The sequence below is a fragment of the Hevea brasiliensis genome, chromosome 11 (genome assembly GCF_030052815.1).
Source record: "Hevea brasiliensis isolate MT/VB/25A 57/8 chromosome 11, ASM3005281v1, whole genome shotgun sequence".
Classification (NCBI taxonomy): Eukaryota; Viridiplantae; Streptophyta; class Magnoliopsida; order Malpighiales; family Euphorbiaceae; genus Hevea; species Hevea brasiliensis.
This window is the reverse complement of record NC_079503.1, coordinates 16,644,228-16,667,996: the sequence shown is the minus strand read 5'-3', so window position 1 is coordinate 16,667,996 and position 23,769 is coordinate 16,644,228. Positions and strand designations below refer to the sequence as shown.

Below are 23,769 nucleotides of genomic sequence, written 5' to 3'. Positions count from 1 at the left end.
TGGGTAGTCACAATACATAATGTTAGATATCAATTATGACTTATAAGGACTTGAATGAAATCGGTATTTCATTCTAAGTTTGGAACGGTTCCAATAACATTAAGGAGTTAATATTATCCGTATTACCAATTAGTAATGAACCGAGTAAGTCACACACATAATAGCATATTGACCAAAGCAAAACCATTTTGATTAATTAATTAATTAAATTGACAAATTTAGTTTGCAATAAGATTGTAAAGTTCCTAACATAACTTGAAACTAAATTTATCTAAGGAAGTGTATAAGTTAATATTTAAATAGTTTAAATATAAACTTGAAAATTATTCAAAGAAAGAAGATGGAAATTGGAGAGGTTAGAATTGTTAAATATTGACTATGTTGACTTGTCAAAGTTTGATCCTTTGACTTAGCCAATGGAAGACCAAAATTAATTAATTAATGTTGATTAATTAATTGATCTTGGCTTAATTAATGATGATTAATTAAGGCTAAATCCCATTATTAAAACTTAATCATAACACATGGACCAATCATATTAAGACAAGAGTTTGATTAGGCCAATGATAACTCACCATGTGTGTTAAGTAATTATGGGAATTTAAAGGAAGATGAAAATGAATTTAATTTCATCTTTTTCCTCATATGTGCCGGCCACCCTTACTGCCCTCTCCCTCTTCTTGAGCTTCATCTTCATCCTTGAACAAAACCAAGAGCACAAGTTGTTGTACTCTTGACCAAACTCATTGGAGAAATTGTTTCTCCTCACTTCCAAACACTATCTCTTTAGAAAATAACATACTCTTCCTCTCTATCTTCTTGGCTACCAATTTCTTAAAGATTTTGGAAGAGTTCTTGGCTGTCAAAGGTGGCTTTGGTTTAGTGCTAGTGTGGACAAGCAAGAGGACTAGCACTTTAGAGTCTTCACTACCCAGATTAAGGCGAAATTGTGTGATTCTGCACCTAGGAAGGTTAGTGATCTCCAAACCCTAATTCAATTTAATTTATGGAAATGTTTCCTATTGGTAATTAGGCTAATTCAACAATGGAAACATCATTTAGTTTGACTAAATCATATGTTTTTCAATAGCTAAAAGCGGTTGCATGAAGCATGAAACCCTAGCTTAAGAAAAATTTCAAATTGCCCAATTTCTGCACCTCTTGAGAAATTGGTCATTCAATTGGTGCAAACTCCTTACAATTTCATCCCGTACATTAGGATGATATCTCATAATTGGCTTACGCAGTGCAAGATTAGTAGGAAGATTGTCCTTATCATACTCAAAATAACTCTTTTTTATGCACTGTTTCTTCAAATAACTATCCAATGTAGCCATATCTATGATAAAAGAAAATTCATAGTTATTAATTATTATATTAATACATTTAATTTCAATCTATTGTAAAAATATAAATAAAAGAATATGAAATTCTAAATAATGATTAACTGAATATATCAAACAATGTATAAATTTCTAATTCAAATAAAGCATTTATCATAATATATCAATATAAAAATTTGAGGTCAAACAAGTTATTGTTATTTTCATATCAATCAAAGTAGTTAAGTAACAATCAAACAAATTTCTACTATTTTATTATCAATCAAGATAGCTAAAAATTATTATGGTATTACTAACCAGATTGAAATAAGGAATAGTTGAAAATAGCAATAACAAGCTATCAATTGAAATAAGGAATAATTGAAAACAAATTATAATAACTAACCAGATTTTCACAATTTTTTTATTGGTACTTTTTCCCCTGGGCAATGGGCTATGGCTGTCTCAACCTCTTTCTCCTTGTCACAGATCATAGTTGAGATGAATAATTAAAAAAAAAAAGCTTCGTCCCTCTTTTCTTTCTCTCTATTTAAAGAACAATAAAAAGCTTTTCTTATGAAGTTTTCGTTTTTATCTCCCTCTCTCTGTCAGTTGTCCTTTTGGCTTCTTTGAGAAGTTTTAGATATTTTTTGTTCTTTTTTAATTTTCATTAAAAAAAGCTTTCTTATTATAATTTTAAATTTTAACATTTTAAAATGTTAATTAAAACTTTTGCAATCTGAAAACTCTTTATAAAGATCCCATCATTTTCTTCCTTTTTGTTGGTAATTGACGAAGGAATAAGCTTCTTTTTATTTGGGTCCCATCACTACTCTTCTTTACATAGTGAATTGGTGAGGGTAGAGGCAAATTTAGCTTTTTAGGTTACCATATTTACTAAAAACACAATTCAAATATGGGCATTGATTGATTATTATGAGGGATAAAAGTGTAACTACATAGGTGAGTTTTCATTGTAATTCCAAAATTTAAGGTGAGCAATTGCCCACCATGTTTATGCTGTGGCTTCGCGAACGTTAGTCAATTTATGCAAGTACCGACCCCATGTGGACCAAGAGAATTTTGAAGTCTATTAATTCTACAACATATTTAGGTTTATTCTATTAGAAAGGAGCTAATTTCTTATCAATGTTTTTGTTGATGTTGATCTTGGAGATGAGTTGGATGATTGAAGGTCTACATCTAGGTTTGTTTTCTTTTGTGGCAATATAAGTGTCTCTTGGTGTAACAGAAAACAAGATTTGGTATCTCTTTCAACCTTTGAAGTAAAGTATAAAGTTGTTGCTCAAGACTCAAGATTGTGTTTGGTTACGAAGACTGCACTAAATGTTAGTCTTTCTATAAACAAACGTACTCAATTATTTGGTGATAATCAAAGTGCTTTAAAACTTACAACAAATCCTATTTATCATGCTAGAACAAAGAACATTGAGTTGAATGTTTTTTTTTTTTCTTTTCTTTACCAAAAGGTGCTTGATGGAACTATAAGTGCAATGAATTTTTTTTTTTGTGAAATTTAATTGTAGATTTCATTGAAAAAAAAAAAAGGAGCTTACAGAAACTGCCCACAACCCAAATACAAACAAAGCATAAAATAAATAAGTGAAAAATCCTAAGCCCAAGCAAACTAAAGAGCAGCAAGCCTAACCACCTACAAACAAAATAGAAAGAAAAACCTCAAAATCCAAACACAATCAACCATATGGTTCAATGGAGGTTCGGAGTAAAGAAAATGTCGGTATATTCACCAAACTGCTACCACAAAGTCAATTTGAGTTACTGTGTGGTTGGAGTTCTCTCAAAAAATACTTTAAGGGGGAGTGTCAAAATATTAGAGTGTTTTTTGATATTTCCTATGTAATTTATATGACTTCTAGTTTATGTATGGGTAAGTCTAAGAGTCTTTTAATTTGTTTAAAAATCTTATAGGTTTCAAATGGTCCTAAGATGGTCTTATTGTGCCTATAAATTGTTTTCTTTTGTTTTCATAATAGTTTCTTTATTAAATTTTTGTCTTACTTAACTTCTTATGATCTTGAGGTGTAGAATTAGTCTTTGAATTTTAATACCAAGTTTTCTTACACTATGGACCAGCCAATTTACTAAACAAATGGTTATATTTGTGCAAAACGTCAAAGCTTGCCAAAGAAAAAAAGGATACAAAGGACACTTGAAGGTGCGACATTACATTTCACAAAGAATCTACATATGATTTCATAACAACACAATAAGTGAATCCACGAAAATTATGCAAAACAATTTGTTTTGAGAAGCATATTTTTGTTCAAGTATACTTAAACAAGAGCGAATTTCTCATAAGTTATATAAAAAAAATATATAAAATAAATATCAAGGTGAAGCAACTTGCAAGCAGTTGTCAAAAGTTGTTCCAACGTGCTGAATGACAAATCCATAGATCTTGCGCTTGAGTTTCTCAATCTTTTCGTCAAGAAATTCATCCCCCTTTGACACCACACGGTCCAACCAATCATTTACTCTCTTCAACTGCGATAATATACCTGCAACAGAGCTGAAGTTGAAGGGCAGTGGTTTACTTCCATCAATTGTACAACCCCCCAAAGCCTGAAAACCTGCAGTCAGAGAGTCCTCAACAAAATTTACAAACCAAATTTGCATCTCAAACTGCAACTTCATTGCAAGTTCTACTGTTTCCTTCATTCCATGGTTCCTTGTCCAAACTCCAACAGTAGGATCAAATGCTGCTGATGAACTAGCTTTTAGAGATTGTCTTTTGGACAAACTCTTTGGCAGAGTGGTTGGAGGATCATTATTCTTGTTGTTCAGCAGGGAAACAATCTCAAGATCAGTAGCTAAAGCAGCTTCAACCCATAGAGAAGCAGATTTTGATTGTTCGGTTGGGATAGCAGCACGATCAGAAGAGTGGCTAGCAGCAACTGATTCAGCAATTGCTGTATATTTCACAACATCATCATAGACTGAGAAAAATTTATCTATGCTTGGTAAAGGATTCCCAGCCTTTGATACAGAAGACAGTTCTGAAAAAATGCTGCAATAGATAGAGGGGAAAAGAATTATGCTTACTTGCATATTCAGTGATGTTATGCATAAATTAATCGTTTAATTGTCATATCTGATGTTTTGTTAATGTTCTATGCAGCTGGGGACCAAAACTTTAGTTATTTCATGAAACCATATTCACTTGTGCATGCTCGCGCGCACGCGCGCGTGTGTGTGTGTGTGTGTGTGTGTGAGAGAGAGAGAGAGAGAGAGAGAGAGAGAAAGAGAGAGAGAGGGAACCTTAAACTCCTTACGATAGACTCAGTAGCAATGGCCTGCTCCAATGCTTCAGCTGCAGCTGTAGAAGCAAGAGCCCTCCTTTGCATTGCCTCCTGCATTCATCAACAAATTAATCAAAAAATGTTATCACTCTGTCTCCCATTTTCTACTTTGACTTCTTTTTGCCTTGACAATGCAGTCATCCTTGTTGAGGTTGCCTTAGTGTAGGTGAATCCATAAGTACGTGGTAACTACGAATCGAAGCTAAAACAAATTTCTACTTCAGTATTGGAAGAATTAGTTCCATAAAATGTTCCATTCTCACCTTTCCAAGTCGTGCAAGGTCTGCAGAGACTGTATCCAATGGAACACTACCATCAGTCCATTTCTTCTCATGTACAGTGAATCCCAGAGCTTCCTTCACTGTCTCATTGCTTGAGGAATCATCATCCTGATTAGGTTGTCTACTGGTTGCATCACTTAGACGCCTAGAAAGGGCAGCCTGGAACAGCATGTATAAGATTAGATTTCAAAGTAAAATGTATGGAAAGCATCATCCTAATTCCACACTACAAGGGAAACAGACAACAGAACAGATTATATCAAAAAAAGAGAAGATGAAGGTAGTTAGAGGAGATGAGAAAATACTTGCATGAGAAAATGTTAGGTAATGTCGATTTCAACTTAACAAATACACATTCAAAAACAGTACTATTGGAATGGACAGTAGAAGCTGCATCTGTGTAATCTTGGCTGAATGTTCTGTTCCGACTGAACTAGAATTCATTGTTTTTGTTAGCATGATTATAGTGTTTGAAAACCTTATAATCATGATTAAAGCGTTTCTAACTACTTTGTGATTAATTTGGAATTATTGGAAGGAATCACTGCAGGTTGGGACTTTTCTAAGCCAAAGAATTGCATATGACAAAAGCCTAAGAAAGGTACTTCAACACATGAAGAACATCAGGTTAGTCATAAGTATTGGTGGGCATTCCACTACCACTAGAAGCCACCTGTTTATTCTTGAATCTGATCATTTTTCTTGAGGCTCAACAAAGCCTAATTGAATCAACTCCAATAATGAAAATTTTAGGAACAAAAATTCAGAAAGTAGCCGCTAGTAAAATAAACAGAAAAAGAAGTTGAGAAAAGATAATTATTCCAGAAATTTTCTTTCTAGGTAAGCTCGTGAAAGACATGCCAGCCTCACACAACAACCCAATATACAAAAGAATTTACCTGTGTCCGCAAAATTGCTTGCAGATCTGGTTTCTTCTTCAAATCACCCTTCTCTTTCTGCTTCCCTGGTGTCTCATCCCAGCTCTTCCTGCTACTCTTTGCAGACCCCTCTGGAACTTTTGAAATAGCAGCAACAATTGTTGGAATCTTCTTCTTGCCAGTAGAATCCGCCACCGCAGGTGAGACTTTCAATCCTCCTGAAAGCCTCCTTCCAGGAGAGAGGGAAGCCCTTCGAGCATTAGGAGAGGCTTGCCTCCTACTTGGCGATGGTTGCTTATATCTTGATGGAACGATAATAGCCGGCTCCCTTGCCACCTTCCTATTTTCCTCCCGGGCTGCTACCAAGCTCGGAACAACACATTTAGAGGGCACTGGAGAAGCTGATCTCTTAGCTTTTCCTGCAGGGGAGGGATCCCTTTCTGCAACAGCCACATTTTTCTTACCTGCAGACACCGTCTTTGGTCCGGCTGGTGAAGAAAATCTCTGAGGCACCTTATCTGATCCTTTATTTTCCTCCGAATTGGAGGGGTTTCCAACCATCATGTTATCACGGCGTGCAAGAGGTTGCCTTGTTGTTTTACTGCTCTTTTCAATTTTATTATCACTCTTCACTTCCTTATTTTCATTTCGTGGCACGCCCTCGCATTTCTTGTTCGCCAAATACACCGCAATTGGATCCACCGAGTACTCCGAATCGGCCACAGGTTGAATCACAAACTCTTTCTTTGAGGCTGAAATACGAGCAATGAGCGGTTCTGGGGTCCCCACAAAGGGGTGGCGGCCGGCGATAGGACCGATGCCACAAACCCTAGGTACAGGAGAGTCGAATTCAAAGCGTTCAACGTAAACAAACTGACCAAGCTGGAGGCGATTAGAGAGAATGAGGTCAGTGTCGCGTTCAGAGAGGGAAACGTAGGTGGAGTTGAGAGAATCAGAGAGCTGTACGTAGAAGCCATGGTTAGGCCACAGATCGGATCCAGCGAGTGCGGGGACTATGCCGATGACTTGGAGGAGAGCAAAGCGGTGTTCTCCGGTGACACGGGCGGTGGAGTTCATGGACTGAAGCAGCTTGAGGAGGATTCCTGGAGTGAGAGAAGCCATCGAGAGAGAGAGAGAGAGAGAGAGTAGTGTTTTGTTGTATTTTGTGATGTGGAAGAGTAGAGAAATCCAGGAGGAGAAGCGAGCGTTTAGCCGTTACAAATTCAAATTCAAAGTCGCGTACTATATTAGTTTGAATTGGGTAAGGACAGGGGGACAGCTGACAGCGTTAACTTTTAGCTTGTTTATAAGGTGGAACAATTATTGTTGCCGCCGATGAAGGTAACTCAGAAAATCTGATCACGCATGCTCTTAGCTATTTGACTCAAAAATTCAAACCTTAATAATAACTTCTCAAATATATATATATATATATATATATATATATATATATATATATAGATAAAATGTTTTAGAGTAATTTTTATTCATCTTTACTAAACTTTGATATTAATTTTATTTTCATCTTTTAATTTTAATTTATTATAATAAAATTAATTAATTTTAATTTTATTTTAAAATAATCACTCTTATCTGTGGCATCAAATTTACAAGTTAAAAATATAAAATTATTATTTCACCATTTTATCTCAAAAAAGAAATTATTATTTTGCCTTTTTTTCCTTAATCTCTCTCGTTTTTTTTGTCAAATTAATTAATAATTATTTATTAATAAAATCATTTTATTTATTAAAGTTATTAATAAATTGATTAATCATATATTTTTATTTATAATTAAATATTATTAATGTTAATTTTATTAAGTTAAAATTTATTAAATTAATAAAATTTATTAAATTAATTATTTTATTATACTCTCTTTCCCTTCCTTATCCCTTCCCTTCTCTCTCGTATTGTTTCTTCTCCATTCTGTTCTTCCATCTCCATGTGTCTCTCTCTCTCTCTCAAACTGATATTTTTTTTGTTCCATATAGGGAGATTGCATTACAAATGATCAAACATTAACCCAGTTCCCAAACTCTTAAATTGATAATTAAAAAAAAAATTATTTGATCCTTAAATATAGTAAAAGAACACCAAAATTAGCAATGCAGACTATGCAAATAATTTTCAATTTCAAACGGAAACAACAAGAAAATTAACAAACCATAAAAAAAATAAAAAAAAAAGAGTAAATGCCATCAAATTCCATATGACTAAGAACAAGGGAAATAAAAAACCCATAACATCAAGACAATCAAAAACGCTGAAAAATCAAAAACTATAACACCAGAAGAACCTCAAATCTTATAACCCACACATAAAATTCTCAATTGCCAAATACAAAAACAAATTGATAACTGTGCAATAAAACCCATATAATTGACAACCAAAAAAAATGAGAAATAACAAGCAACTGTTGTAATTGGTGATTGCCAACACTGGTGAGAATAGCTATTGCTATTCTCAATGTCGATCGTAGCTGGATATTTGCAAGAGGCTTTGCCAAAGGCCAATTCACTCATCACAGCAACTTGGGAGTCCCTTGACCTTCCGAATTGATGAACAACAGATGGGCTTTAGAGGCGATAACGAAGTCGATGGGTCTCATTGCAATGTTGGGGGTAACATAGAAATAAATGTTGTGCTTTTCATGTAATCAATAAAAGAAAGCTGGATGGGATGGCGTTGGGTTTTCTTTACTCGGCATGGCTCCTCGAAGGAAGATTTAAAGGAAGATTTGGAGTGGCACAGAGATATAGGATTTGGAAAGGAAGCAGAGGGATAATTGGTGAAGGAGAGGAATATCGTGGGTTGCACAAAAGTGAAGGAAGGGACTGTAAGTGAGGGTGCAATTTAGTCTAATTATTTTTTTCTTTAAGGAGAAGTGAGATTAGATTAATATGATAATCGGAAACCGGTTGTTGTGAGTCAAAGGAATGTTTTTTGAAATAAAATTAAAGTTGAGTGAATTTAATTCGGGTAATTTTATATTAATAAATTAAAATTAATAAATAAAAATAAAAAAAATTATTAAAATTTAGGGATGATGAATAAAAATTAATCAAAGTTTTGAGAACTTTTTATTTTAATATTTTAAACATTTTAGAATTGAATATATCAATAGAAATTAATTTATTCATGTGAAAATGTTGCTAGTTTAGTTATCATTATTTTTTTAACTTTACAATTTAATCTATGGAAGTTGAAAAATTATTTCTTCCAACTTTATCTTTCTCTTCTTTTATTTTGTATTTGGATCCATAGAAAAAAAATGATATTATTTTTCTTTCTCTATGCTTTCACACAAAGAAAAAAAAAATAATTAAATTAAATCCAATAATTTTTATTATTTTTTAATAAAAATTTTTATTATACTTCATTTATTATTATGTGAGTTAAAATTTTAGGCATTATGGAATATACTTTATTGAATTGAATATTTAATGGGAATTTAACATTCGGTGTAAAAATATTTATGTCATTTTTATTATCACTTTCAATTAATATATTTTTACCTTTAGGGAATTCAGCATACCTCTTAAATAAATTAAAACCATACTTCCAGTGAAATAACTTTCCTGAAAGTATTACTTTCCTAAAAGTATACTTCATGGGAATTAACTTATCAGAAAGTAGGCCATTATGAACCAACCAAGGCCTACGGAATTTTTAGCATAAAAAAAAATTCTAAAAATTTTATATTTTAAATTTAGAACTCTATGACATTAGAGTTATTTTTAAATATTAAATTCAACTAAAATTTAATGAAAATTTTGTTTTATTAATCTCCCAATGAATAATTAAAGGCCTAACCCACAAAAAAAACCAATGAATTGTTAATTTTGGCATTTTTTTTTTAATTTTGATCTAATTTCAAATTTTAGTGTTTATTTTAATCAAGCTTCAAAATTGAGGATTTGGGGGGCTAACATAGCAATTGACATGCCCAAAATAGAAATATTTTAGATGGTGTTATTGGCATAATGGTTGACTAAGGCACTGTTGCTGACGTGGAAGCTGACATTATAAAAATATTATTATTTTATATATTTTTGCAATGTAAATTTTGATAATAAAACAAGTTAAACATTTTTTATTTTTATCAATTTTTGTCAATTTTATTCTTTTTTTTTCTAATGTTAGCCAATTTTATTTTGATAAAAGGAGAGACAAAAAGAGAGATGAGTGAAGAGTGAGAGAGAGAGATGTCTTATTTTAAAAAAAAATATTTATGTTACTTAGTATAATAAAAAATAATTTTTTTATTTTTTAGAGAGAGAACCTCACTCTCGTCCACCCACCTCTCTCTCTTTCTCTAACAAAATAATAAATTACTTTTTAAAAATAATAAATTATTTTATTAGAGAGAGAGATGGATGGATTGTGAGGGAGAGAGGTTATCTCTCTAAAAAAATACACAGAGACAGAGAGAAACATATACACAGGGAGAGAGAATTATTTTTTAGAAAGGGGAAACATATACACAGGGAGAGAGAATTATTTTTTAGAAAGGGAACATCTCTCCCCTGCATTTCACCCACCTCTCTCTCTAATAAAAATAGTTTATAATTTGTTATTTTAAATTATATTTTTAAAAAATAATTTATTATTAATAATATAAATAAATTATGAATAAGGGGGTGAGCTTTTGAATGGACACAAATACTCTTAGTTTTTAAATTATTTATAATTTTACAAATAACTTATGATAATTTATTTAAATTAATTTTAGAATTTTTACGAATTTAAAATTGATAGTCCTATTTGTGCTCAACTTCTACTTAATTAAGTTTTTTTTTTATTGTAAGTCAAAATAAAATTTTATAAATAAGAATTCATTAAAATTATAAATTCATTTTTTAATAAAAAAATCATAATTTTCATGTTCCAAAAAAAATCAGTTTTTTATTAAAAAAAACTAAAAATCAGATATTATACTTTTCTATATATAATTATAATAAAAATTATAATTATAATATAAATCAAACTGAAAGTGCTTTTAATTTTATTTTATTTTCCTTTTTTTTTAAGATTGATTTTTTTATTAATTATTAAATTTTTTTGCTTTATATAATTCTATAATTAATTAATGTGCAAATCAGTGGGTAAACTTTTGAATGGATAAAAATTTCCTCAAATTTTATATTATTTACAATTATATTATTTTTAATTATTTATATTAATTTTAGAGTTTCCATAAATTTAAAATTCCTAACCTAACAAAAATTTTTATTACAACTTAAATTAAAATCTTATAAAAAGATTAATTTATAATTCATATTTCCTTAAAAATGATCATGAATTTATTTTTTAAAAAAATAACCAATTTCAAATTAAAATGGATTTTAATTATACTAATAATTAATACTCTAAATTTTAATTAATAAAATTTTATTTTTCTCAATTCTATTTCAATTGGAAAACATAAAATTAGCTAAACTAAAATTAAATTTCAAACAAAAGAAAGTAAATACTATACTTAGTTAAAGAAAAATAAAATTTGTGGAATTATAAAAAAACTTCAGCAATAAAAGAAAAAAAAATCTTTATTAATGTTATGTGTAATGTGGTGGCTTAAATATATTTACTAAAATATTATATAGATATGTAACACCCCTATTGGCGTAGCCTGGTATCTTTCACCTCTGGTGACCGATGTCGGTCCGGATAAATAAGAGAATTAGAATCACATCTAAGACACCTAGAGAAGCCCTGAGCACAAATAATTAGTAATTGTCAAATAGTTAAGTATATATAAGAAAAACAGAATACAAGAAGTTACATGTGCCGGGAGTCAGAATGATGGGTGACCTTCCCGGGAAATGACTGCGAGGTCAGTCTTAACTCAAATTTCGAAACAGAAAATGTGACGCTGCAGTCCTTAGGACTATTGCGAACACAGTGAAAAAGAGAAAATCACAAAAAAAAATTATTAAGCAGGTCAAATAATTAAGTCAGGGTTCTGGAAGAAACACTGAATTATTGATAAACCGGATCAGACGGGCAAGGGGCAAATTGGTCAATTCACCCCTAGAAGTGACTCATGACCTAACTGTCCAATAAAATATGAGAAATGAAAATTTTGAAATATATAATTAAATTAAAGAAGTGTGAAGGAAACAAAAGAAAAAGAAAATGAAAATGAAAAATTCAAAAAGTAAAGGCATTATGACATCACTTAAGTGATGTATGCATGACACCAAAATTAATTTAATTTCTAATTTAGTTATTTTGAGGATAATTATACTAATAAAAGGACAAAGTGAAAAGCAAATTTTATTATTTTTCTTCTTCCTTTGCTGTGACTTCTCTCCCTCCTCACCCTCTCTTCCAATTTCCTCCATTAAAGCTTATTATCAAGCTTTTTAAACCCCAAATTACACCATAAATCTTTTGTAAAAAATAGTAGAAACCTCAAATTGAACCTCAAGAAGAAGATTTGAGGAGAAAAAATTGAAGAAGATTTGAAGAAACCAGAATTTAGAAGAGCTCCATAAGAGGAAAGCTCTCTTTTAAACTGATTAGGCTTTGTATGCATAGATATAAGCTTGAAGATAAGAATTTAACTTTAGAAAACACAAAAATTATTTATGAATTTTAATGAAAGAAATTCTGCCAGCCACAGTCCTTTAGAGTTTTGATGGTGTTTAGTTAAATCAACTATGAATTCTTGGTGAATTAATGTTATATAGATGATGTGTATGTGAAAATTGCATAAATTGAAGAAATTAGAAGATTAGGATTCTTGAGCAATGAAAATTGGAAAAAAATTAGGGAAATGGTCAATTGATGCAATTGACTGTAATTGAGTTGAGAAATGGTCACTTTGGACCATTTGTGATATGTGTGAATTGGTCGAATGAGATTACAATTCGGATTAGTGAGAGTCACTATTCTATCAGCTTGACCTAGGTCCCTTTCAGGGGCCAAAACTGAAAATTTACTATCCCAATTGGTATAAGGTCAATTGAGAATGAAACTAGATACAAAATGGATCATTTTTCATTTAGGAATCATGCCCAGAAAATTACCATAATTTAGTGAACAATTAAATTAAATCCGGATTGGGCACACTGACCTATATAAAAATGACCAAATGAATAGTAGTTACGTAAATGACCATAACTTGGTCTAGGAAGGTCCAAATGACCTGAATTTTTTTCCCATAGAAAGCTGAGACATAGCCCTACAACTTTCATCAAGAAAACAAACTCAAATTTTGACCATAACCTGTTTGAAAAACCACCTGCAGTCAACTCACAAAAATTGCCAAAATCCAGAGTTTGCCCAGAATTTTGGGTAACACCAAATCCGGCCAGCCATGTTCAAATGGCTATAACTTAGGCTACAAAACTCAAAATGGAGTGATTCAAAAAGACAAATAAAGTTAAGATAATAAGGAACAACTTTTATGAAGAAAATTTACCCAAATTATCATAGCAACATGACCAATGGAATAGTGTAAATTGAACACCAAAACTGAAAATTTGAAATTTGTGCCTAAGAGACTTGAAGTTTTAGGAAACAACCAAAATGAATAAATTAGGTAACCAAAATGTGGTATGTGGGTGAAATTAGAATTTCCATACCTATTAAGTATTAGAAAGTCAACAAATTAACTTAAATAGTATTGTGAATAGTGTAACGGTCAGGCTCCAACCACTAGAGGAATTATCTACTTTGGCCATAAGCCCCATGGTTTTGTCCCATAGGTGGAATGGAGAACTTTCCTGGAGGTCACCCATCCTAAAATTTCTCTCAAGCGAGCACGCTTAACCCTGGAGTTCTTCCAATTCTCTAGGCCATTCCACCAAAAGGCGCCTTTAGTGATTAGTTCCACCATTTTATATATCATTACTTTTTGAACCCAAGACCATTTTTGTGCTTTGCCGATGTGGGATTTTCCTAAGGACCTTTCTCCCCCCCTTTCGGGACTCAGTGTCCTCGCTGAGGTTTGCCCCACCATCGCCTAAGAGGACACGCGAGCAACTCTGATACCAATTGTAACGATCAGGCTCCAACCACTAGAGGAATTGTCCGCTTTAGCCATAAGCCTCATGGTTTTGTCCCATAGGTGGAATAGAGAACTTCCTAAGAGGTCACCCATCCTAGGATTTCTCTCAAGTGAGCACGCTTAACCCTGGAGTTCTTCTAACTCTCTAAGCCATTCCACCAAAAGGCGCCTATAGTGATTAGTTCTACCATTTTATATATCATTACTTTTTGAACCCAAGACCACCTCCGTGCTTTGCCGATATGGGATTTGCCTAATGGACCTAGCGGAGAATTCATCTAGTGGTTGGAGCCCGATCGTTACAATTGGTATCAGAGCTTTGGTTTTTATACAAGTATTGAAATTGCACGTTTAAAAATTTTTTTTTTTGATAAGTACAACTGCTCAATTGTCATTAGTTGATACATATAGTGCATTACATCATAAATATGCACTAATTGAGGAAAATCTCCTTGTGTTGGTAGTCCAGGAAGTAGAATTCTTTGTGTTTCTGTATGAAAGAAGGGGATCACATGGTAGAGCAATCGATGAGGTGAGGTACTGTGGGGAGGCCTCAGCCTCAGAATGCGGTGGGTCAACCGCACTGTCTCGCCTATACGCTTTCTGCTCGGTTACAGCAGATGGCTGCACTATTTCAGCAAATGGCTGGCAATATACCAGTCTAAGCTCCTGTGCAAGCACCTCCAGTGCAACCACCATCCCCAGCTAGACAATATGACAAGTTAATGAAGTATGGGGCAACAGAGTTCAAGGGTACAGTGGACCCATTGGAAGCTGAGCAATGGTTAGAATGGATGGAGAAAGTATTCAAGAAACTGAACTGCACCAATGATTTGAAGTTCGAATACTCAGTCTCTCTACTGCATGGAGATGCATATGAGTGTTGGAAGACCATTCTTCACAGTTTGGTTGAGCAACCTGTGTTGACATGGGATGACTTTCTCAGAGAATTTAGACAGAAGTATGTTCCTGACACATACGTAGATATGAAGCTATAGGAGTTTCTTAGTTTGAAGCAAGGGAACAGGACTGTAGCCGAGTATGAGAGAGACTTTTCCCACCTCAGCCACTATGCTGGAAGCCTACTCACTACCAGTAGAGACAGATGCAAACGGTTTGAGGCCGGTTTGAGGCCTAGTTTGAGATTGCAAGTGGTTGGGTTTTGACATGAGAACTTCTCAGAATTAATATCCCAAGCCTTAGAATTAGAGAGGATTGAGTTAGAAGGGGCTGTTAAAAAGGGAACAGAAGAAAAAGAGAAAAATGGGAAGACTTCAGGTCAGAGTTCAAGTAGCAATCCGGGTAAGAGAAAGAGTTTTGGGGGACCAAGTAACAGAGGATCTAGTAGGGGAAGATTCTCAGGGCAGAGGCCACTTAGATCCGGACAGTAGACATCTATGGGTTCCTTTCCTACTCGTACCTGTGAAACCTGTGGCAGGAATTATTGAGGAGTATGTTATAAGGCCATAGGAGCCCGTTACAACTGTGGTGGAAGTGGGCATTTTGCTAAAGATTGCACTAGTGCTCACAGGTTTAGGCTGCCTACCACCACTGAGGGATCTGTTCAAGGTTCTATTTCCAGAGGACAACAGACAGCTAATAGAGGCCGAGGCAGGGGTAGAGGTAACACTTCTGGTAGCCAGGGCACAGTGAGCCAACCGGAGCAGAGTGGTGTATCAGCCAGGGTGTACACCATGCGCCAGAGGGATGAAGCTGAGATATCAGATATTGTGGCTGGTACTTTCTCTATCTTTGGTAGAGATGTATATGTGTTATTTGACCCTGGTTCTACACATTCTTATGCTAGTGCCAGTATTGCATGTTCTGTTGCCATTCCTTACTTGAAAATGGATTATAATGTGCTAGTGACTAGTCCCTTAGGGCAAGAGGTTAGGGTGAACAAATTATATAAGGATTGTCCTTTGGTGATCCAAGGACATACATTCCTGTTAGACTTAATTGACATGCCCTTCCGAGATTATGATATCATTTTGGGCATGGATTAGTTAGCCAGGCATCATGCCATGATCAACTGTAGACTGAAAATAGTCACTTTTGGTCTTCCCGAGTATGCAGACGTAGTGATACATGGGGAGAGGCAGTTATTGCCATCCAACATCATTTTAGCTGCACTTGTTAGAAAGATAATCAGAAAGGGATGTGAAGCTTATCTAGCTCATGTGATAGACACCCAGGTGGGGAGTCCAGATCTTAAAGATATTCCTACGTTATGGGATTTTCCGGATGTCTTTCGGGAAGAATTGTTAGGATTGCCTCTGGAAAGAGAGGTGCAGTTTGAAATTGAGACTATGCCTGGTGTGGAGCCAATCTCCATCACTCCTTATAAGATGGCACCTGCTGAGTTGAAAGAGTTGAAGGTAGAATTGCAGGAATTGTTAAATAAGGGTTTCATCCGCCCTAGCGTGTCACCTTAGGGATCACCAGTATTATTTGTGAAGAAGAAGGATGGTACTCTTTGCCTATGCATAGACTACAGACAGTTGAATAAGGTGATCATAAAGAATAGATATCCTTTGCCACGGATCGATGATTTGTTTGATCAGTTGAAGGATACAACTGTATTCTCCAAAATTTACTTGAGATCGGGCTACTACCAGTTGAGGGTGCAAGAGCAAAGTATTCCCAAAACTGCCTTTAGGACTCGGTATGGCCACTATGAGTTCTTAGTAATTCCATTCGGGTTGACTAATGCTCCAGCTGCTTTTATGGGCATGATGAACACTATCTTCAGGCCATATTGGACCAGTTTGTTGTGGTGTTCATTGATGATATTTTGGTGTACTCAAAGAATGCAGAGGAATACGACAATCACTTGAGGATAGTATTGCAGACTTTGAAGGAGAAGCAGTTGTATGCCAAACTGTCGAAATGTGAGTTCTGGCTAAAGGAAATTACATTTTGGGGGCATATTGTATCTGCAGAGGGTATCCAGGTGGATCCTAGCAAAGTAGAAGCCATTTTTAATTGGAAGCCACCTAGAAATGTCACGAAAGTTCGGAGTTTCCTTGGTTTAGCCAGGTATTACCGAAGGTTTGTGAATGGATTCTCCATGCTAGCATCTCCACTGACCAAGCTACTTACAAAGGATGTAAAATTTCAGTGGACTGATCAGTGCCAGGAAAGTTTTGATGAGTTAAAGAGGCGCCTTTTGGTGGAATGGCCTAGAGAGTTGGAAGAACTTCAGGGTTAAGCGTGCTCGCTTGAGAGAAATCCTAGGATGGATGACCTCCTGGAAAGTTCTCCATTTCACCTATGAGACAAAACCGTGAGGCTTATGGCCAAAGTGGACAATTCCTTTAGTGGTTGGAGCCCGATAGTTACAAATAGTAACATCGAAATACAATTTTTAAAGAACATCAAGTTTAGCATATTAAAGCTAGGTATAAATAGATTTGAATTTATTTTTGGACTTATGATAAATTATGATACTGAAACACTGTGAAACTGTGTGTTTCAATTGAAAAGAATACCAAGAAAGAACCCGAGGCATAGAGTCGAGGCCAAGAGGCGACTCACTTAAGGTTTGTGCACAACATAAACATTCTTTAAAATTTCTTTGCAAAGTGCATGAAATGATTTGTGGTTTATTTATATTGCAAAATAATGATTGAAATGTATACTATGCTTTTGATATAAATTGTTGAAAATTTGATGATATGTGATTTAATTATCAGTAAATGTTTGATAAATTGATAAGATAGTTTTGAAACCACAGTGTCATGACCATATATTTGAATGTCTCACTAGCATGACTAGTGGGAGAAATTAGTTTTAATTTTTGATTCCTTCTCTGGCTGAAGTGTTAAGGTGTGTGCCAGTAGAAGAAGAAATTTGAATGGGTACCCATAGTTTGAGCTAGCTAGCCTTGTGATTTCTCATAAGCCTTCGGCTATTGGGATGAATATGTTTCGAATGGCATGATATAACTGTGTGTTTTTATGAAATTGTTTTGAGATTTCCTAAATGAAATTATTTGGACTAAAAGTTTATAAATCATGTTTTGCATCTGTCTTTCATTTTCAGTACTGTATTTGAATAAATGTGATTTGAATTATGCATAAATGTTAAATTAGTATGTTATGCACCACTGAGTCATAGTACTCAGTGATGGCTGTTATTGTTGTCACAGATATAGAGACTAGAGGAGCAGCAGAGTGAGTTGCTGAGGATCTTGGAGCTACCTCCCTGAAGTTTTATCGGGTATAATTTTATGCCCTGAATGTAATATTTATATTTGTGTATGTAACCGTATGTACATGTATAAATTGACTTTGACCAGTTGTATAGAGTTTGTAATAATATTATTTTGTATTTTCTAATGTAAATTTTGGATTGATGTATATAAATTGATTTTACTTTAATGAGAAATGAATGGAATTATTGAGTACTATTTTTTATGACACTTGAATTGAGAAATGGTGTTATGGTAGTGTTGGATTTGATGAAATGAGATATAAAAAGTGTTTTTACAGGTTTTTAAAGAACTGTTTTCTTAAAATACAGACGGCACTCTGTCGAAATTTTTCCAAAATTTGAGGACAAAAAAAAATGAATAAAAATTTTAACTAGCTTTTAAACTTCTATTAAATGTAAGAAAATGCTCACCACTTTCAAAAAGTAATAAAATGGTTTTTAAAATCCCTTGTAGGGTACTTAATGAGTTATCAGTAGGTGAAGTTCAGTAGTTCATTAGGTATTCTACGAGATCATGTTATGCCTTACAGAGAGGTAAAGTGTGACATGTTTTAGTGATATTAGAGCAAATTTTTTGAAGTATGTTTTAGCTTGTGAATTTGTTTCTTTTCTTTAATAAGTACAACTGCTCAATGTTCTTATTTGTTACATACAGTGCATTACATCATAAATATGAACTAACGGAGGGAATCTCCTAGTGTTATTTGTTTAGGAGATATACTAACTCTAGACTGAAATGGAAAAAGGGGATCGCTCTGTTGAGCAGTCAGTGGAGGCTGAGGCCCAAGGGGAAGCCCCAGCTTTCCAAAATATTAGTGGGTCGGTGGCACCAGCCCAACAAATGCCGTAGTTTCCTGCACAATTTGCCCAGCAGATGGTTGCAATGTTTCAACAAATGGCTAGAAGCATGCTTACTCAAGCTCCACTTCAGGCACCTGTGGTGCAACCACTACCTCCAGCCAGGCAATATGACAAGCTACTTAAGTATGGGGCTATAGAGTTTAAGGGTACAGTGGACCCTTTAGAGGCAGAGCAGTGGTTGGAGAGGATAGATCAAGTGTTTAAGAAGCTGCACTGCCCAGATGAACAAAAATTTGAATACTCAGTGTCCTTGTTGCAAGGGGATGCGTCTGACTGGTGAAAGACCATCCCCCATAGCTTGGCTGAACCGCCAATATTGACCTGGGATGACTTCATCAGAGAGTTCAGGTAGAAATATGTCCCAAATGTATATGTGGATCAGAAACTGCAAGAATTTCTGAGTCTGAAACAAGGCAAAAGATTAGTGACAGAATATGAAAGGGAATTCTCCTGCTTAAGCCACTATGCTGGGAGTCTCCTATCTACCAGTAAGGAAAGGTGCAAGAGATTTGAGACTGATTTGAAGCCTAGTCTACGGATGCAAGTAATGGGATTCAGATGGGATTCAGACACAGTAACTTCTCTGAGCTCATTTCACAAGCGCTTGAGTTAGAAAGGATTGAATTAGAAGTGACACCAGCAAAAGAAAAATCAGAGAAGACTGAGAAATCAGAGAAAGATAAAGGGGAAAAATCAGTAGAGCAAAGTCCCAGTGGTACATTTGGAAAGAAGAAAAAATTTGGGGGACCAAACAGAGGTAAAGGTGGAAGGTTTGGAAGGGGTAGATTCTCTGGTTAGAGACCTCCTAGGTCTGGTCAGTAGTCGACCAGGGGTTCATATCCTCCCCGCCTCTGTGAGACATGTGACAAGATTCATGGGGGAGAATGCTATGTGCAACAGGAGCTCGCTTTAACTGCGGAGGCAAAGTCCATATCGCTAAGGACTGCACCAGTGCCCCTAGATTCGGGCCAGCTCCTACTACTGCTAAGGGATCTATTTAGAGTCCTTCTACCAGAGGTTCACAACCGGTTAGTAGAGGAAGAGGTAGAGGTAGAGGTAGAGGCAATGCTTCTGGCAGTTAGGGTACTGTTAGCCAGTCAGCACAAGGGAATGCTCCAGCCAGTGTTTACACGATGAGACAGCGGGAAGAGGCTAAGACTTCTGATGTTGTAGCCAGTACATTCTCTATCTCTGATCAAAATGTATTTGTACTATTTGATCCAGGTTCAACCACTCATATGTTAGTGCTAGCATAGTTAGTTCCCTTGCGGTTCCGTGTGCCAAAATGGATTTTGAAGTGCTAGTAACTAGTCCGTTAAGACAAAAGGTCCGAGTCAACCGAATATATAGAGATTATCCTTTGGTGATCCAAGGACACACTTTTCTGTCAGATTTGATTGAAATGCCCTTCAGAGATTATGATATCATCTTGGGCATGGATTGGTTAGCTAGGCATCACGCAATGATTGACTGCAGACTGAAGACAGTCACTTTTAGTCTCCCTCTGTACAGTGATGTGGTAATACATGGGGAGAGGCAGCTACTGCCATCAAACATCATTTCGACTACACTAGCTAAAAGGATGATCAGAAAGGGGTGTGAAGCATACTTGGCACATGTGATAGACACCCAAGTGGGGAGTCCAACACTGAGGGACATCCCTACTGTATGTGACTTTTCAGATGTGTTTCCTGATGAATTGCTAGGATTACCTCCAGAAAGAGAAGTGCAGTTTGAAATTGATGTTATGCCTGGTGTGGACCCAATCTCCATAACACCATATAGAATGGCACCAGCAGAATTAAAAGAATTGAAAGTGTAGTTACAAGAGCTGCTTGACAAGGGCTTTATCCACCCTAGTGTGTCACCTTGGGGAATGCCAGTGTTGTTTGCTAAGAAGAAGGATGGCACTCTCCGTTTATGTATTGACTACCGACAATTGAATAAGGTGACAATAAAGAACAAATATCCATTGCCCCGCATTGATGACTTGTTTGATCAGTTGAGGGGTGCAGCTGTGTTCTCTAAAATTGACCTGAGATCAGGTTATTACCAGTTGAAAGTACAAGAGCAGAGTATTCCTAAAACTGCCTTTAGAACCTGCTATGGCTATTATGAGTTCTTGGTCATGCCATTCGGGTTAACTAATGCTCCGGCTGCTTTTATGGATCTGATAAACACTATCTTCAGACCATTCCTCGATCAGTTTGTTGTGGTATTCATAAATGATATATTGGTTTATTCGAGGAGTGCAGAAGAGCATGATAGACATCTACGAATTGTACTGCAGACTTTGAGGGAGAAACAGCTATACCCTAAATTATCGAAGTGTGAATTTTAGCTGAAGGAAATATCCTTCTTGGGGCACATAATATCGGTAGAGGGTATCAAGGTAGATCCAAGTAAGATAGAAGTTGTCTTTAATTGGAGACCACCCAGAAATATCACTGAAATTCACAGTTTTCTAGGTTTAGCTGGATACTACCGCCGATTTGTGAAAGGGTTATCCATGTTGGCATCTCCATTGACTAAGCTACTCCGAAAAGATGTGAAATTTTAGTGGACGAATAAATGCCAATAAAGTTTTGATGAGTTAAAGAGGTGTTTTACTGAAGCTCTAGTCCTGACTTTACCTACACCGGGTAAAGAATATACAGTTTATAGTGACGCTTCTCACAATGGGTTAAGCTGTGTATTGATGCAAGAGCGGAATGTCATTGCCTATGCATCACGCTAGCTGAAACCATATGAGAGGAATTATTCGACACATGACTTAGAGCTAGCAACTTTTGTGTTCGCTCTTAAGATCTGGAAACACTATTTGTATGGGGAGAAGTGTTACATCTACACAGATCATAAGAGTTTGAAGTATTTGGGCGCTCAGAAGGAGTTGAATTTGATACAGAGGAGATGGTTAGAGTTGATAAAAGACTATGATTGTCTGATAGACTATTAGCTAGGGAAAGCTAATGTGGTAGCTGATGCCTTAAGTCCCAAGACTATGGTAAGTCTACGGGTTACTCCTTTGTCTATGGTACATGAGTTGAGAGTATTGCATGCCAGCTTAGAGATTAATGATGAGGGACAGACAGCAGTTGCATGGCATGTATAGCCAATGTTGATTGATCATATCAAAATGGCTGCTCTAAATAATCAAAAGTATCAGAAGCTGTTAGAAGAAGTCAGACAGGGCAAGAAACCTGAGTTCGCAGTGAGAGATGATGGCCTATTGCTACACCAGGGTAGAATGTGCATTCCTGATGATGTTGACTTGAGACAAATCATTTTGAAGGAAGCACATGAGTCTCCTTTTGCTATGCACCCTGGTGGCACAAAAATGTATAGAGGGCTGAAAGAACATTACTGGTGGATGGGTATGAAAAGAGATGTACCAGAATTTGTTTCTAAATGCCTAACTTGTCAGTAAGCAAAGGCAGAGCATCAAGTACCAGCTGGTTTGTTACATCCATTACCAGTACTAGAATGGAAATGGGAGAGAATAATGATGGATTTTGTGATGGGACTTCCGAGGACACAGAAGAGCCATGATGTAGTATGGGTCATTGTTAACAGACTGACCAAGTTTGATCATTTTCTGCCAGTCTGGATGGACTACAGTTTAGAAAGTTTGGCCAAGTTGTACATTGATGAGATAGTAAGACTGCATGGAGTGCCAGTATCCATTGTATCAGACAGAGATCCTAGGTTCACTTCTAGATTCTGGGGTAGTCTTCAGAGAGCCCTAGGAACTAGATTGAACTTCAGCACGGTATTCCACTCACAGATAAATAGCCAGTCTGAGAGAGTAATTTAAATCTTGGAGGACATGCTACGGGCTTGTGTGATTGAGTTTAAGGGCAGTTGGGACACACACTTGCCTTTGATTGAGTTTATTTACAATAACAGCTATCAATCAAGCATTGGGATGCCTCCATATGAAGCTTTGTGATGTGAACCTTCAAGTAATTGGTAACTTGAAAACCCACATTCAAGGATTAAAGGAACAATATGGAAAGCACCAAATCAAGATGTATGAATTTGATTCTTTGAACCAACACAATCAGATTACTGTGTAATTCAAAGAAAATATCAGAAATGGGATTCTTGACCTAATTCATATGGAGAATGAATAAACCAAGAATATTATACACATTAAACCTTGCAAGATAGCAATCTCAGCAAGTTAATGAGCTTCACAAGAACAAAGACAACAGCCAATTTACTCACTAAAGGAGCAGAAATAATCTTTCATTAATATTCAAAGTGTGTCCTCCACTCTCTCATTACACTTGTATTTATAGTCTCTTGGCTCCAAAGCTAAAGACAAAAATATCCCTACTTTAATAACAGCTGCAAGGAGCTTTAAGTCCAAACAAAAATTAATCTATCAAAAGTCTAAAAACTCCTTACAAAAAGTAAATTTAATACAGTAGCAAATAAGGGCATTTAAGTCCAAAAGAGTGGTGGTTATAATAGCAAGGAATATTCTTTTAAAAAGGTGCCAGCAGATGCATGTACATGAGTTGGATCTGGTACATGCATGTCCACAGTTTATTCCATGTAACCTAATGCTCCACATGACACTTGGTCACTTCCAAGCTTAATTTTCACCAAATTTAATCCTTTATAATTTTTTTCATGCCATTCCAGCTTATAATCCTTGCTTCTTATGATTTCACAAATTAAATTCTGAAGTGATTTAGCTCTAGCTCTAGTAATTGGACCTTGGATGAAATCCTTTGGCGTGGATGTAGCTTGATTCTCATCATTCCCCTCCGCTTCAAAAGGATTCGTCCTCGAATCTGTTCCTGCATCAACACAAGAAGATAAATCAGCAACAATGAAGGTGGCACT

At 35.3% G+C, this 23,769-nt stretch overlaps 1 protein-coding gene across 1 annotated transcript; it reads right to left on the bottom strand.

Moving 5' to 3' along the window:
- Positions 1 to 3,501: 3,501 nt before the first annotated feature.
- On the bottom strand, positions 3,502 to 7,189 carry LOC110666227 (uncharacterized). The gene is made up of 4 exons (XM_021826639.2): positions 5,844 to 7,189; positions 4,927 to 5,103; positions 4,623 to 4,714; positions 3,502 to 4,371 (listed from the first exon to the last, which is right to left on the bottom strand). Exons 1-4 carry the CDS (start codon positions 6,942 to 6,944, stop codon positions 3,693 to 3,695), a joined length of 2,049 nt encoding a protein of 682 aa, XP_021682331.2. The 5' UTR covers positions 6,945 to 7,189; the 3' UTR covers positions 3,502 to 3,692.
- Positions 7,190 to 23,769: the final 16,580 nt, after the last annotated feature.